Consider the following 16115-nt stretch of genomic DNA (forward strand, 5'->3'; position numbering starts at 1 on the left):
CTGTCCACCTTGTGCATTTTTGGTCTCATAATGACTGATAAGTATAACATTACTCTTCATTAAATTGGTGGACCTAGCCTATTTTTAGGTTAACATGTAAGTTAAATTTAAACCAAAGAAACAGAATATAGTCAGCATAGAGCTTTCCCTTTTCTCAATCAATGTTTCATATTTTGAAATGACAATAGTTGTCGACAAACAACGCTAATGGACTCTCTTAAAGTTACACTCTTTATAGATTATTTTTCACTTTATGTTTCTTGACATAATATTTTATAATATTAACACGAAAATTAACACATGTGAAATGAAAGAGAGTCGACGACAAGTCCAAGAGAGTTTTACTTAACTAAATTAAATTAAACATTAAAATACAGACTTATAAGAAAAACGAAAGGACCAAGCGGGCAGCAGCCCCTGAAGCCTTCCCACTGATCAACCCCGCGAGCCACCGCGTCGCCGTCGGCGACAACTTTTCTCACTCTCCCTAACCGCCAGAAAAATCAATGTCAAATTCTTCGCCGGTTGGATCCCAATCTCAACAATTCAGTGACAGCAGCTTCTCTCGCACCTTCAAGTACTTACTCGGTCAGTCTCTCTTCCCCAATCTCCCTCTCTCTCTCTCTCTCTCTCTCTCTCTCTCTCTCTCTCTCACTAACCCAAGGTTGAGGATGATCGATGTAAATTGCTAATTTTACCAGCTACCCAATTCTTGTCGAGGGGAATCCCATTCATATTCAATGCGTGGATCGTCAGACACCTCTCAGTCGAGGACTTTGCGGTTACAATCTCTCTTCAAATTTCTCCATATTTTACTGCATTTCTAATATTTTGCATTAGATTTTTGTCTACTTTGCATCTTTTGATATCTTTTCGGTTTCTGATTCGGATTTCGCGATAACCTACGCGGAAAATTTGTAAACTTTAGCTTGTTAATTGTTCTTCAATCAAATTGAGCAATAACCCACATGAAAGATTTATACTTTTGGTTGTTATTTGCTCTACAACTGAATTTGATGATTGGTTTTTAGTTTCCATTTGATTGGGAAACCATAACTGTCTAATTGTGAGCTCACTTTCGCATGTTTCTATATCTTTTTGGCTTCAGCCCACATGGAAAATTTATGTATTTTAGTTTGTTGTTTGTTCTACAACTGAATTGTGTGATAGTCCAATCTCATACTGTACCAAAACTCTAGCAATCCAGTCCAATGAAGTGTGAGGTTTATATGCTTAGAGGTTGTGTTATTGTTGCCCGTAATGATTGGGTTTTGGTTTCTGTTTGATTGGAAACCATAATAGTTTCAGTGTGAGCTCACTTTTGTACAATTTTCTCTCTTTTGATGCAGCTTTATGGAGTACAATTTCCTCTTTTTGTCACCTGTGTATTGTTTCTGAGTCGGGAGGGAGTTCGGCGAGCATGCCTGCGTGCAGACATGAAACGGTGCTTTCTTTGTTCTCATAGAAATGCATTTATTTGTACCAACCAAGGAGCTGTAATTCTTATGTATATTGCTACAGTGATGGTGTGTCGACAGAAGAAAATATAGCAAAGATAATGAAATTTGCATGGTTGATTCCCCCATGTGGAATTCTTCTTACTGTTGCAGCGTGCACTGTTGTCTTCTGGAATAAAGACTTAAGCTTTTCTAATCCATATGGACAAGCGATCTTAATTAATGGTACGTTGCTTTATCTTGTTTTCTGTTTGAAAAAATTATATGTTGTTGCTGTTGCTTCTCTTCAAATATGGAGATTTTCACTTATAATTTTACTCATTTACAAAGCATTTGAGACTAGGGTATATGTTTGGTTTTCAAGTCCAATTGTGATTTTTGAATCATTAGTATTGGTTCAGTAATTTTACAAGTAGAATCTGTTTATGAAAATCATAGACCTTTTCACCTTGCTTGATTGGATTCCTTATTTCAGTTTTCATTTTAATGTGTCGCTGACACGACATTTTCATGTGGCAGGCCTTGCATGTATTTTTGAACTTTTGGCAGAGCCCTTGTATATCCTTTCCCAGAACTTGCTTCTGCTTAAATTAAGGCTAGTAGTTGAAACAGTTGCCACTCTTTTCCGGTGCATAACGATGTTCATTCTCATTGTCAAGCAAACTGGCATGGTAAGAGCTTTAATCAAATTATTTTGGCAATCATGATTATTTCTTAACATGTTTGTTTTGTCATATGCACCTGTGAAGCAGTGTTGTGTTGATCTTATTTGCTTCACCTTTGTAGTATGCTTTCATGTGGTGATGCACTTTGCTTCCTTAACCAGTAGGGTTATGGTTTTGCGGAACCATCTTATTGGGTACTGGACATGGAACAAATCTTGTAGTAACTTTTTAACCCATTGTCCATGTTAAAGGACAATGAGGAAATAAACTGTAATTATACCATAGTAAAAGATTAATAATGAATGTAGGCACTTCTCCATAGCCCAGCATATAAGGCTAGAAAAGCCACTGAAGTCCTCTGTTGGTAAGGATTTAATTTCCAGAACAGGGAGGCGATAATAAAATGAGCAATTACATATAGGAATCTAGTTGTACAGTTAGAAGTGATGCATCTAATCAAACCTACTTAAGGGTGGTTATCAGTCAACCTTGGGATCTGGATGTGATGACATGAGCATGTGGGCAGCATTCCATTATATAATTCACCATTTCCATCTATTTTATGACATGTAGTTAATCTCTTTGTTGGTTGGAAATATTTGTTTAGTACCGGTTGTTTACTTATTTGATGGTTATGATATTTTATCCACTTTGACTCAAAATAAAACTACTAGATTATTTGGTTTATGACATTAGTTCCACTTATAATTACGGACGGTCAATTGCTTGGTTGCAGGAGAAAGCAATTGTATTTACATTGTCACAAACTGCCTATGGAGTGTGCTTGTTCCTAGGTTATTGGGTCTACTTCCTCTTTTTTGCTGCATGTAGAAGTACTGCTCTTTTCCCCTTCAGGTATTTTGTATTTACTTCTAGCTTTACATTACATTGCTTTTTGTAGGATGATAAATTACATTTTTCAGTTATACCAAGACGGAGAGAATTGTTGAGATGAAGTGTGGTGCAATCTCTTTTAGAATGGATTTTTCTCATGAAGAAATATAGGAACGCATAAAATATGGTGGCTCTTGTGGTCATCACAGTATTTGTTGTATTTGACTACAGAAAAAACAAATATTTATTTTTGGCAAGACTCTTTTGTAGAATGTTCTTGTTGGTCCCGGGCTTATCTGGATGCATTTAGGCGACGGTGCCTTACGTTGATGATGAATGGTTTTCATGGTAGCTAGTTATATATTACATTTAAGTTCTGAATCATCAAAATTGTGTACTTGTGTAGTTGAGTGGAATATTATCATTTGTATATTCTTCAGTTGTCAGTATTTTTTGTCTTATTCATATGTATTGAAATTCAACTGGTTGGCTTAGCAGAAAGGATACTTCGATAAGCAAATCTTCCTAATTAATCTTGTGTTTATTATCAATGTGCTTTAGTTGATTGCTTGATGTTTTCACAGTGTAAAGAATAAGAAGGATTATGATAGGGAGCTGTCAGACATGTGTAAGTTGTTTACTCTTCAATCCTTTGTGAAGTTGATCCTTCAAGAAGGACAAAGTCTTATCCTTTTATGGTGGGCGACATATTATAACCAAGCTGTGTATGGGCTTGTGGATAAATTAGGTAATTATCTGGTCCAGAAATTTAGTCACGGTCACTTATCACAATAAGAGCTGATTTTGCTCTGAGACGACTTCGATAGAGAAACATGGCATTAATTTGGATTTACTTTCTTTTTTTTTTTATAAATTTATTGCATATCAGGGAGCCTGGTGGTCAGGATGGTGTTTCTTCCTTTTGAAGAAAGTTCCTACGCTACATTTGCAAGGTCTGCATCAGGTTTACTTTTCTCCTCTATTTCCTTTATGGTTTTGTTTTATTTTATTTTTTTATTTTTATATGCAGGATACAGTGTTGTCTTGAATTTGAGTTAGCCTCTTTCTGCGTTTTTGTTTTTAGCCATTCGAATTACAGATGATCTCCACATTCAGCTCACATTTCAAATTGGTTTTGTATCCATGGAGCTTCTCCATGGTTCCATTAAGAGTCCAAAACTATACTATCTTGAAGTCAGTTGCCATTGTGCTTGCTGCTTAAAATAAAATTATGTTGTACAGGGTTCAGTGCTTACAAACTTTAATTTTCTTCTAATTCAACAGGAAAAGACCCTGATAAAGACAGGCGGTTAGGAAGTAGCCTTACTGAGGCCCTCAAGTTGGTTTTGTTAATAGGTGCGATGTGTTTCCACTTCCTCTTTCGATCTGTTTTATTCAATTAATTATATTGTGAATAGGTATGTACATAGTCTTGATCCAGTAAGTAAATGAGTACATAAGTAGTTGAACTGTAATAGCATCTTAGTCCTATAGATCAGATATGAGTATATGTCATTTACAATGCACAGAGTCCAAGGGACTCAAACAACTTCGAAATATCTTTGGAAAAAAAGGAAAAATATGCAAAGTCAATATGTTGTAACAGACAAGATCAAGATATTGAGAACACTTACATTGGTCTTCGGTTTTATGGCCTAATGAGTAAATTAGAGGACCCCCTCTGCTTGGGATTTCCACGGCTGTGAGTTTAATTTCTCTGTAACCGTTTGATAATCCTGGTGATCAAGTGATTTTGTATTTTTTTAGGAAGGTTCTATTTTGACATATATTTTGAGGTTTATCATTTTATTGTATGTGTTTTATGGCGTTTGAGGTTCTGGTTTTCTCAGATTGCTTGGATATCCTGTAGGTCTTGTATTCATGGCGTTTGGCCCGAGTTATTCTTATTCTCTCATCAGATTGTTATACGGTCGGAACTGGAGTGATGGGGAAGCATCATCAGCCCTTCGATATTATTGCTTTTATATAATAGTTTTGGCGATGAATGGTGAGTGATGTTCTGGCTCTGCATGTCAATTTTCATAGGTGTATATATTATGGTCTTTCACTTGCAACGGTTTTACATAACAACCACCAAAACAAAGAAAGTAACAAATACATAAGTGGAAGATTGAGCTAATTCATTGGCCCACGCTTTTTATTTTTTTGGTTTCAAGGGACTTTCTGAATTCTTTATTCAGTTACCAATCATAGTAACAAATAAATAAGTGGAAGATTGAGCAAGTTCATTGGTTGTGAAATCCTCGAAGTCTACTTCTCTTTGAATGATGAATTCCCTTATTTTAAAGTAAATGAGTACCTAAGATTCATGAGTGATATACTTGTCTATTAAGATGTAGTAAGGCTGCTAGGTTCCAAGAAACTAAACGGTGGTAACTGGTAAAACAATAAATCATGCACATGTACACATCCATCGACAAATCGAATAAGGGTTTTCATTGGAGCTGGCACCCCTTTTAGATCATTGATATTTTTCTGATATTTGATTCGCTTTCTATGCAATCAGTCATAGGTGGCCTCGTGATAACTTAAAGATCTTATTGCTGTGCCTAAAAAGTATCAAGTGAGAACTTAGATTGTGCTTTGATTTTGCATCAGGAACTTCTGAAGCATTTCTACATGCCGTTGCAAAAGAGAAGCAACTCGTACAGTCAAATCTGTCGTCGTTTCTGTTCGCATTCATACATATAGTGCTGAATATCCTGCTGATAAACTCAGCTGGTGCAGTCGGCTTGATTTTGGCAAATTCATTAAGTATCCTTTTCTTGGTTTAGGCAGTTTTCTTAAGGTTCGTTGTGTTTATTTCGTGTTTTTTTAATTAAGGAAACTGGTTGTTTTTCTTTTACAAATAGCACCTGCAATATTTTTGTTAGAAGAGTAAGAACATAAGGTTGCTGCATGTGCTGTGTAGTGTGTATATACACAAGTATGTTCATATAACTTTTCGTCAACAATAAATGTTATGTAAGCGCAATAGAGATGCCATCATCAGTTTGAAATAAGGTTGATCAGAGAGTAACTACCATAATGTGTTACGGCATTTAAGTTTATCAGTTCTAGTCTCTACTTTCTTGACATGGTAAAGATATGATCTGAGAATTATCTACTCGGGGATATTCATCAAGCATCATTTCCAGGTACACTGTTATTTATTTTGATCTTGCAAGTTTCATCGATGTTTTTATCCTTGTAAGTACTGATTTTTTCTCTCTCCACAGGATTCTTCCACGTTTTCCTTTTACAGATGTTTACCTTCAGGATGGAAGGTACTCTTGTTTTCGGGAATAACAACTACTATTTCTGAGAGAATATTTCTGGACCGGGAGAATTTCTGGCCGACCTTTTTGGTTCATTTTTCCATTGGTGTTGCTTGCTTCTGCATGTCGTCGTTTGTTATGTATGTTCTTGTGCCCTGTGTTCACACTGAAATTTTCGTTTCATGATGTCCTAGTTACTTCGCGCACGAGGATATTAATCATGTGTTTTGTTTCTATATTCCTCAACAGATACCGCCGTGAGAGATCGTTCATCAACAAAATCATCCGCTTCCGTGATCACACAGACTAAACAACAGACTTTTCTTTGATCCGCCTACGGACACAGTGTAGTCTTTAGCAGCTAACTGATCTACAACTCTTACAAGTGTATCTGGGTATCTGAATTCTGGATTACGGTGCAGCAAAAACAACAGGATGTGGAAGTTGCAGCCATATATTACGAAGAAAAACAGGTTCTGGATTATAGACAAGTCACCATTGGAGCCCATTTAGTAGGAATTTTCGGAAAAATATAAACCGAAAAGATTTAATTTAGTTCGTATGTTAGAATTTCAAAGCATAGAGATGTAGTTTATCAGTTAAATTCGGTTTTCTTGAGAACTAGGGTTACTGCAATTGCTCTTTCATATGGTGATTGTTTTGACTTTTATCCATGATCAAGTTCAAATATTATGACAATCAGCATAATAGGTTGGCTAAACTATGATTCGGTCCATGTCGTTTGGGCGAAGTTATTTCTAGCTCATGTAGTTTCAATTGTCGCAATTTAAGTCACTGGCGGAATTAAGCTAATGTCCTTGAATTGCGGAAACTATGAGAACTAAAGCGAAACTTCTACGCAAACTATGGAGATCAAAATCATGATCGTTTAATAAAATAATTGAATGACACATTAAGACTAGAACTTGGCCAAATAATCTTCGTTAATCAGTCTAAACATACCTACTTAAAAAATATGAAATTGATTTTTTTTTCTTTAAAAATGAATTATTGGATGGTATTATTGCATATAATTTTGCTTGTTTTGTCATAATTTGTATGGAATAACATGTATAGGTACAATATTAAAATATCAGAAATTTGGAAACTCATTTGCCTTACGCAACAGAAATGTCATAGAATTGATACAATCTGGATCCCGGTCAGATTCTCTTGGTGAGGATTCTGAAAATTCGTGAATCGTGTCTGTTTATTATATATTGTGTGGTCAAAAATTATTTTAAATATTTTTATTTCAAAATTAAACACAAGTAGTATCTCACAAAAACTGATCGCACAATGTATGATAAATAAACACGATTTACGAATCTTCATATCTTCGCCAGAGAATCCTGTTGGGAATTGATAGGACCCTATATAAAAAAAAAAAAAAAAATTGAAATGTCAAAATAGAATGTGGGTTTGAATTGTTACACGTGGCCATCTCAAGGTTTCATGTTTTCATGGCTGAGAGTCTTGAGACTAAAGTGTCCATTTATTGCCAACTTCCGGATTGAATCTTCTACGTCCAAAAGTTAATTTAACGTGTTAATTTTTCAACTTATTTTTTAATTATAAAATTGAAAATAAATTAAGTTAATATCACTCAACTAAAGTAATTCATAAAAGACAAGAGTTTGAGTACAGAAGATTTAAACTCTAACCAATAGTTAAGAGGTGTGAAAATAATAATAGAGTTAGTTTAGGCGAGCAACTTGAAAAATATAATTGCCTATTCTAGGAAGACTTTTGCCTCGGGTTACTCTTGTAAGGGCTCGCAGTTGTTGTCATGGTAAAAAAAATACCGACTCCATTTTTCTACATTTTCAAAGGTAGAGAATTAGTATATAATTTATTCGAAGCTGTCATCGATATGAAAATGAAGAATAATTATTTTCAGATGGGTAGCGGCCGATTTATCTCATGACTCATTTTTAGGTTAAAAAAAAAATTAAGAAATCAAACATTTAGGTAATTGAATTAGATCCAAAGTTTAATTTTTTTTTTTACTTCCCAAGAGAAAGAAAGTTACTGTGTAGTGACAGCGGTCGTGGCGACGGTAAAAAGTAAAAAAAATCAGTTCAAGTACAAATGAAAATCCACCGACGCTCGGACCTGGACTGAAAGAGATTTCAGAGAGAGAGAGAGAGAGCGTCTGGTTGGGAATCGCGATCGTCCCACCTGCCAGCCTGAGACCTAAAGAGGGAGAGTCACCTCCGACGACCAGAAGAAGGAGAAGAAGACGATCGGACGGCTGAGAGGCGCTATGGAAATGATGTCATCATCGGGCGGTGGAAGGTACATGGCTTACTCGCGTTCACCGTCGGCACCTCACTCCCCTCACCTCTCCGGCCTTCGCTCCGCCGCTCTCGTCGCCGCCGAGCAAGAAAAGTATGCCGCTTTAGATCTGTTCACGGTTTCTCGATTCCTCTTCAATATGAAACCGTAATTTGATTTCTTGATTTTGTATGAACCCTCATCGATATCGGTTTGTTGATGTATATATGTATATATGTATATATATGTTGCAGATATCTATTGGAGCTGCTTGGGGAGCGTCACAAGCTGAGTCCATTTTTGCTAGTTCTGCCGAATTGCAACCGGTTACTAAACCAAGGTCAGTTTTGATCTTTGAATTGAGCTTGCCTTTGTTTATGAGAACTGATTTTATTGGTATATATGCATGTATAAATGTGGAGACTCTGCGATCAGTAACTGATCAACCCGAATCACAATTCATTTCACTCGATTTGAGTAACTTTGCAGGTTGTTGAGGTACATACCCTATTAATCTAACATGATTAAGCTAAGTAAGCATTTGCGAAACACTTGATAACCCACTTTGTAATTAGTTTAACTTGGTGCTACGCACTAGGGTCGTAGAGATGTTAATGGTCCCGCTAATCCAATTTGTTGAAGTTGGTTTTGCACTAATCGTCTCCTGATATCATTTAGCTCGAGCTGATGTTGTATTGCATGGCTGGGATAGAGTTATTGAAGACATCACTTGCTTGATTAGTTTGGAATGCCAATTCCATCTCAAAATTTATTACTACTGAAAAGTATTGAGGTGGTGCACATATCACCATTCAACTGCTTTGCATATGAAGCAAAAACAATTCGATTACAATGATAATCGATTAGAAATTCTTTTCATTGCATTGTATCTCTTTTAGCTCCTAGGTTCTTTACATACCACAGAGGTAGGATATAGGTTGCCTTATTTAGTCTGACTTCATGTTCTACTTTTTGTTTTCGGCATCTCTTGCAAACCTCGTCTTTTAGTTCAAGATTGAGGAAAGTCTCATTTTTTAGACCCGAAAAGGAGGACAAACCAATATCTTGTCTTTACCAGTGGGAACATGCCGACATAACAGGTTTTGGGTGTTTTTACATTAATTAGAGGATAACAATAAATAAACCTGGTCCTCCTACGTAAAGTGATACATACAATGTTCCATGGTATTTGGATATTTATGGTGGGGCCTTCCTTTTCAGATGCCTAAAGACTACAAGACCACCTGTCCAAACCAAAAGGTATGAGCCTTTTTAAAGTATAGATTTTTGACCCGTAGTTTATCTTGGGATTCCATTACTAGCAAATTTAGATACCAAGTTCCTAGCTGAGGACATAGCTTGATCCATAAGCCTTCGCTTTGCTTTTGGGAGTACTTCTTTCTAGGTAATTATACTTTTTTTTTTTTGTCTCTTGCAGAGGAGTCCAAGTTTCTGCTTATTGTTGTTAGATTGGTAATATTTACATTGATTTCTCAGGTTTAAGTGGTTTGATGACCTCGTCTCAGCCAAGTGGTGGTGTTTGGTGGACGTGTATTCTTTTCTGGTGTTTCGTGCCTCTAGTTACTTGGGTTCTCATGTATTAGTTTCTGGCTTCTGTAGTTTGTATTAATTAAGCTTTAAGGATTCGTGATAGTGTTCATAACTATCTTACGAATAATAGGCTTCTTTTCTTTATTAACTTTTCATTACTTTAATGGTAGTTTACATCTTTTAATAATTTTATTACTTTGGGGAAGCATTGATTTAACTGACTCAGGAAAAAATCTTTGTTGTCTCTCCATTTTGTGGTGACCACTAACCTTATAACCAATGCTAACTGGTACATCTTATTCTTGAAAATTGACATTTTTGGAGCAGAAATATTGCGTGTAACTACACTGTTGGGGAATGCGTCAGTTTTAGGTCAAAGTGGGCTTGAACATGCTAGCCCCCTGGCATCTAGAGGAATGTTCTCAAATGGAGGTGCTGATGTGAACGGATGGGCATCACGTTTTCAATCAGAAGTACGGATACTAACCATTAACTTATTAACTTAACATAACATTGTTTTCTGTCTAATTTTACTTTTACTAGAAGCATTGCTGACACGATCCTTTACATCTCATGCTAACCTTTAAGATTTGTTTAGGTGCTGCAATTTATATTGCCACTTTTGAGACAGGTAGTCTGAAGCTAACATCAACAAGCAATACTAATTAGCTTTGCTTCGGGAATCCTACTTCAATTAAGATGGTTCTCTCTTCATTCTGTCTGTCTTTGTCAAGACGACTTAATTTGATTTTATAACATATTATCAAATTTTACATTTGGCATAAAGATGCATTCATACTACAAATGCAGAGTACTGAAAGGCGTTTATAACTTTATACAATCTCTAGGAGATGTCCAAATTTTCTTGTTTTGAGTACTGACCCTTTGGTTATGCTTGTTAATTGACTTTGCCATATCAGGCAAGTTTTTGGTCGTTGTTGATATGGTTTTGAAATATTTCAGCTACCACATGCCTTTCTTTGCTGGGTGATTGTAGAATGATATTATTTTTGTTGTATTAATTTTACTTTTAGTCCTTGAAATGCATTGTTATCTACATTCACAGTTGGGCAATGTTCTGTTTCAATTGTATATTCTAAGGTTTACAATCTTTTTCTACTTAGTTGTTTTTCTACTTAATTATTCATCACATTGTTCAAAGCATGCGTTATGAATTTGTTTGGATCTTGAAGGTTCTTCAAAGACCAATACCTTATGGTTCTCATATGTGTAGAGTAGAATACATATGATCATGAAAAACAATAAAATGTTGTTTTAACGTTTGTGGATTATACTATTCAGATGTCAGGTTTATTACAGCCTTCATCAACCCAAAACTGGCTGAGTCCTCAAAGTAGCTCATCTGGTCTAATTGTGAAGCGAACAATCCGGGTGGATATTCCAGTTGACAAATATCCTAATGTATGGTTGAAGTACTCAATTCTGTTAATTTATCTGGGTACTTTTCTATGTTTGTCTGACATGAAATCCTTGTTGCAGTATAACTTTGTTGGGCGGTTGCTAGGCCCTAGAGGGAACTCTCTTAAGCGGGTGGAAGCAACTACTGAATGTCGTGTTCTGATCAGGGGACGTGGTAGCATAAAGGATCCGACTAAGGTAATAATGAGTTTATTTTTAACATGCAAATGCATCTATGCTTATTTCTGTAATTGATCTGGCATTCATGGATTCAAAGGAATTCTGAACGAGTATTTTTTACATTGTTCTGTAAATAAATTCAGTTTCCATTACTTTTGGTTCACATTGTGTGAATCTAATGTTAGTCCACTCTCCACTGTCATATTTTTGTTCTAAAGGAAGAAATGATGAGAGGAAAACCAGGGTATGAACATCTGAACGAACCTCTTCATATTCTAGTGGAGGCAGAACTACCAGTTGAAATTATTGATACTCGTTTATTGCAAGCACGTGAGGTACTAGAAGATTTGCTCAGGCCTGTGGTATGTTTTCTCCTCTCTGATTAGAAGTTTTTCCGATCACCTCTCTTGTAAAGTTTGTCTTCAATACAATCTCTTAACTGTTTCTTGGAATGATATCTGTATTTTTTCAGGACGAATCTCGGGATTTTTACAAGAAACAGCAACTGCGAGAGCTGGCAATTCTCAATGGCACACTTCGTGAGGAGGGTTCTCCAATGTCCGGTTCAGTGTCACCCTTCCACAACAGTCTTGGTATGAAGAGGGCCAAGACCAGGGGGTGATAGATCCACTATTGGAGGGCTCTTGGAGCTTGTTTTGTTAGTTTCTGCCAGTAAACAGAGGTTTCCACGCCACGTGTTGCTGTGTCAGCCAATCCTCCCACTGCCATCGGGGCACTGGCAACACCCCTTGTGTGCCAGTTATACTTGTTTCTATATCAAGTGTGTGTACCTACTGGTCAGGGGCAAGGGTTGGCATATCGCATAGGAAAGGACAGTTTGATTTCGACGGGTTTGCTTTTTATATGTTGCATTGGAAGTTTGGTGGGAGCATTAGCTCTCTAAGCCTGTCCTTATACTATTATAAGCATGTGATGACAGTTTTGCTACCGTCTCTGCGTTTCTGTGAGCAAGTTATGGTATGGTATGGTGTGTATATGAATAGCGATTAGCGAGGCGAAAATTCGAGTAATGTTGTACCGTCCAGATTGCATTTGGATTTATTTAAAGCGTTCTTCGTTTTGTTTTGTGAAAAAGTAGTTTCTCGTATATTTGACGCTTCCTGCACCAATAGCTCTGAGGTCTGAACGTTTCTTGGTTTTTTGGCTACGATTTACAGCAGAGAATTGTGGAATGCTTTGTGGCACCTTCACCACTGTTTTGCAAAAGCTCAACAATTGCATTTGGCCACAAAAACTGAGTTATATTAGCCTACGGCTTTTGATTGATTTTGTTCACCTTCAACCATTTGAACCGACCGCAAAAATTCAATTCAATCCGACATTATTTGCTCTTTTAATTGTCGTGAAAGAATTAAAATGTTTATTAGAACACAGTATTCGTCAATTTTTTAGAACTCTATTAAATGACTCGTATATTTCCGATTTGGTTAATATTTTGTAAGAATAATTTATAATGTACAACTTGAAAAATACACAGTTCAAATTGAATTTCGATGTAATGTGGGCTTCACCACTAATAAAACATGAGACCCCTTCCTCCAAAAACTGCCCTGAGGAGAAAGGAAAAAACCTTACTGTCTAGCAATTTCAAAAGGTTTAAGTCGTCTAGAAACGTCAAATGGTTGACAACTTTGATAGATTTTATTGCAGTTCGAAGTCGATGAACGTACAAATTCACCGTGATCTTCTTATAACACACAAGTAGGCACTATCAAGTGAAATATTTACATGGTGATCTCAACGAAGGACTCGTTGTAACATTTTACAAGCTCTATCGTTCGGAAGTGCTTTTAAAAAGGCAGAAAGCGCTTCTAGCAAAAATGTTTTTGAAACCAATCCTTAATGAAAATACAAGTGAATCCTGAAAAAGCACTTAAAGTACTTCCTGCTAGAAGCACCAGTTATTATAAATTATCGAACCTTCTATTCCTCCAGTTCAGTCTTCATCCTCGTCCTCAAGATCGTCAATGCCGATCCATCGAGTAAACGCAAATAGAAACTCCTTGAAGTTCACCATTCCGTTTTTATCCCAGTCCATTTCTTCTGCAACAATAGAAGTAACAAGATTATTAGAAAGGGATTTTTTCTACCGTCTTAATTCAGACCATTTAGCTAAATGAACTAATTCATAAGAATCCACCATCGTAGACACGAACAAACCGAATTACTAGCTTCCGTTTTCACTAAGTCACAAGTTTTACTTGGTAATACGTCCACGCAAGTGCATACAGATGGACACAAACGATCTGTATGCATACAGAATTACAGATGGACACAAATTATCTGTATGCATACAGATGGACACAAATGATCTGTATGTATGCCGTAATGTGTATGCTTGCAATGGTGTGTTTGTGTATAATGTGTGTGGAGAGAGAGAGAGAGAGAGAGAGAGAGGCTGACCAAATCTTTTCATGGCTATTCGCCCGGAGGAACGTTCCCCTGTAGTAGTTTCGTTAATGGCCTCGACCATCTCGCTCTTGCTGACATAACCATCCTTGTTCTTATCCAAGAACACAAATCCATCTACCAATGTTTCAAATGTGGCCTCCATTTCCGGCATTCCCAAGTTGCAATTTCTACCAAAAGTCATGGAACACAGAGAACGAGAAAAAGAACACAAAAAAAAAAACAAAAGGAAGCTTAAAGAAAATACAGATAACCAAGTATGCGTGTTTGGATACAGTGTGAACAGCTTTGTTATCATCCTTGAGAAGATGAACGAGGCAAATAAGAACGATGAACTCGTTGAACTTGATTCCCATATCCTCGTTAATATCACATGCCTCAAAGAGATCATCGATCTCCTCGTCTGTAAATGAGACTTCCAGTTTATAGAAACACTTTTTCATCTCTTCCTGATCGATCATGCCATTCGAATCCTCATCTGTCGAGAAGAAAAAAGTGCACAAGTTACTGATTAAACAGACATGAAAAAGTACAAATTTAGAACAGAATTGAACAAGAACTCAATACGATACATACCAAATTGCTCGAAAATAGCCTTGCAATTTCTTAAGCTCTCGTCAATCTTCGGAAACTTCAAGATGAGGCTGTTAAATGATTTCATAATACTTCCTTTAGCTGCTCTGCGCTGCATAGCTTCAACCATTTTGGCCTCTAGCTTCGTTTCATGTATCGAAAACCTTCTAGCATTTTCGCTCTTTCCCACTACGGCCCCCATTGTCAATTAGTAAGACAAATCGGGATCCAGGAGTGGATGTAACTAATGTTCCTGGCCAGTTAAGTAAATAAAGACTTCAGTTGATATTCAAACAAGAGCGATGGAGCGAACTATGAAGCAATATATAAACAATTCGATCAAACAAACGAAATAAACAGATAAGCAACCGAGCGAAGGTCACAAACTTAGAAAAAGCGATAGTGCCAAAAGCGAGATAGTGCCTTGGCTGAGGGAAACTACAAAGCGATATATGAAACTACGCCCCAAATCACGAATCGCCTATCTAACTGTCATGACTTTAGTGCCAATCTACGATTTCCAGTCAGTATCTAAACGTAATTCCAATTACCTCCTACTTAAAGATTCAACAAAGATAAATGGATGTTCTTCTTTACTCCTTTTTTTGTGAGAAAACCCTATCAACGTTTTAGAGAGACGGACCATCGGTTCACTACTAATCAATACTGGTATGTTACCGGCACAACAGATGTAGGGTTTTATCACAAAATGCATCAATGCTGTGGCGGATCATTCCTTATATATTATCGTTTATTTTGTCAAATTTTTTATGTGAGATTTTACGCAAAGTCCTCCATATGAAAGCAGAACAGATATCTGGCCAAGAAATAAATAACATCAAAATACAACTACTGGATTGAAATTGTTGATTTATATCACAACTTTTCATTAAGATTGTAAATTGGCAATAATCACATGCTTAGTTCATCAATCAGAAAATTTAAATTTAATCAATAAACTATCAAACAGATAAAAGAACGGCGACCTCAAGCTAATAAGGCTCTTTCTTTCTGAGGATTGGGGCATCGTACGCAATACAACGTCTATTGTAACAGCCTTACTTTTATTAAAAACAGATAAAAGAACAACAGATATAAATAAAAAGACAATAACTTTAGGGGACATACCAGAAAAATCCCAGGCTGCTTTGACTGAAACAAAAAGCTTGAAACTTTGACAATATCGGAAGCTGCAAGACGGGCAAATCAAGAAGAACCACCGAGAAATTGAGCACAAACCAAATAAGCAGAAAACAGCACTTAACAAATAAGCAGAAAGAGAATCAGAATGAAGGTAAGAGGGTAAGTTCTTCTGATCAAAGTTTTGGTTTGTTAGCGAGATGGGGTTGGCTTTTGGCTTCAGGCTTCTGAACCAACATTTGTGGTCTACCCAACACGTATTCTTGTCCTTCATCCATCCATCCCAAAATCGCTGACTTTTCACATGCTTG

General features: G+C 36.6%; 3 protein-coding genes across 3 annotated transcripts; 2 read left to right on the forward strand and 1 right to left on the reverse strand.

The window, feature by feature from the left end:
- The first annotated feature begins 365 nt into the window (after window positions 1-365).
- LOC103940392 (protein RFT1 homolog) lies at window positions 366-6955 on the forward strand. The gene is made up of 14 exons (XM_009350505.3): window positions 366-588; window positions 702-781; window positions 1350-1444; window positions 1522-1682; window positions 1977-2128; window positions 2859-2977; window positions 3541-3704; window positions 3846-3920; window positions 4241-4312; window positions 4827-4964; window positions 5576-5731; window positions 6063-6114; window positions 6196-6374; window positions 6484-6955. Exons 1-12 carry the CDS (start codon window positions 507-509, stop codon window positions 6071-6073), a joined length of 1305 nt encoding a protein of 434 aa, XP_009348780.2. The 5' UTR covers window positions 366-506; the 3' UTR covers window positions 6074-6114; window positions 6196-6374; window positions 6484-6955.
- Window positions 6956-8408: 1453 nt separating this feature from the next.
- LOC103938407 (KH domain-containing protein At5g56140) lies at window positions 8409-12283 on the forward strand. Its single transcript, XM_009348406.3, has 7 exons — window positions 8409-8625; window positions 8766-8851; window positions 10390-10535; window positions 11365-11484; window positions 11563-11679; window positions 11880-12023; window positions 12134-12283. Exons 1-7 carry the CDS (start codon window positions 8501-8503, stop codon window positions 12281-12283), a joined length of 888 nt encoding a protein of 295 aa, XP_009346681.1. The 5' UTR covers window positions 8409-8500.
- Window positions 12284-13301: 1018 nt separating this feature from the next.
- Window positions 13302-16115, reverse strand: LOC103938406 (probable calcium-binding protein CML21). Its single transcript, XM_009348405.3, is given in 6 exon segments — window positions 13302-13725; window positions 14086-14251; window positions 14253-14261; window positions 14367-14569; window positions 14668-14917; window positions 15793-16115. Coding segments are annotated over 5 exon segments (684 nt in total). The 5' UTR covers window positions 14867-14917; window positions 15793-16115; the 3' UTR covers window positions 13302-13618.

The sequence above is a fragment of a genome, unplaced genomic scaffold (assembly GCF_019419815.1).
Source record: "Pyrus x bretschneideri cultivar Hongxiangsu unplaced genomic scaffold, Pyrus_bretschneideri_v1 Contig51, whole genome shotgun sequence".
In the NCBI taxonomy this organism is placed as follows: domain Eukaryota; kingdom Viridiplantae; phylum Streptophyta; class Magnoliopsida; order Rosales; family Rosaceae; genus Pyrus; species Pyrus x bretschneideri.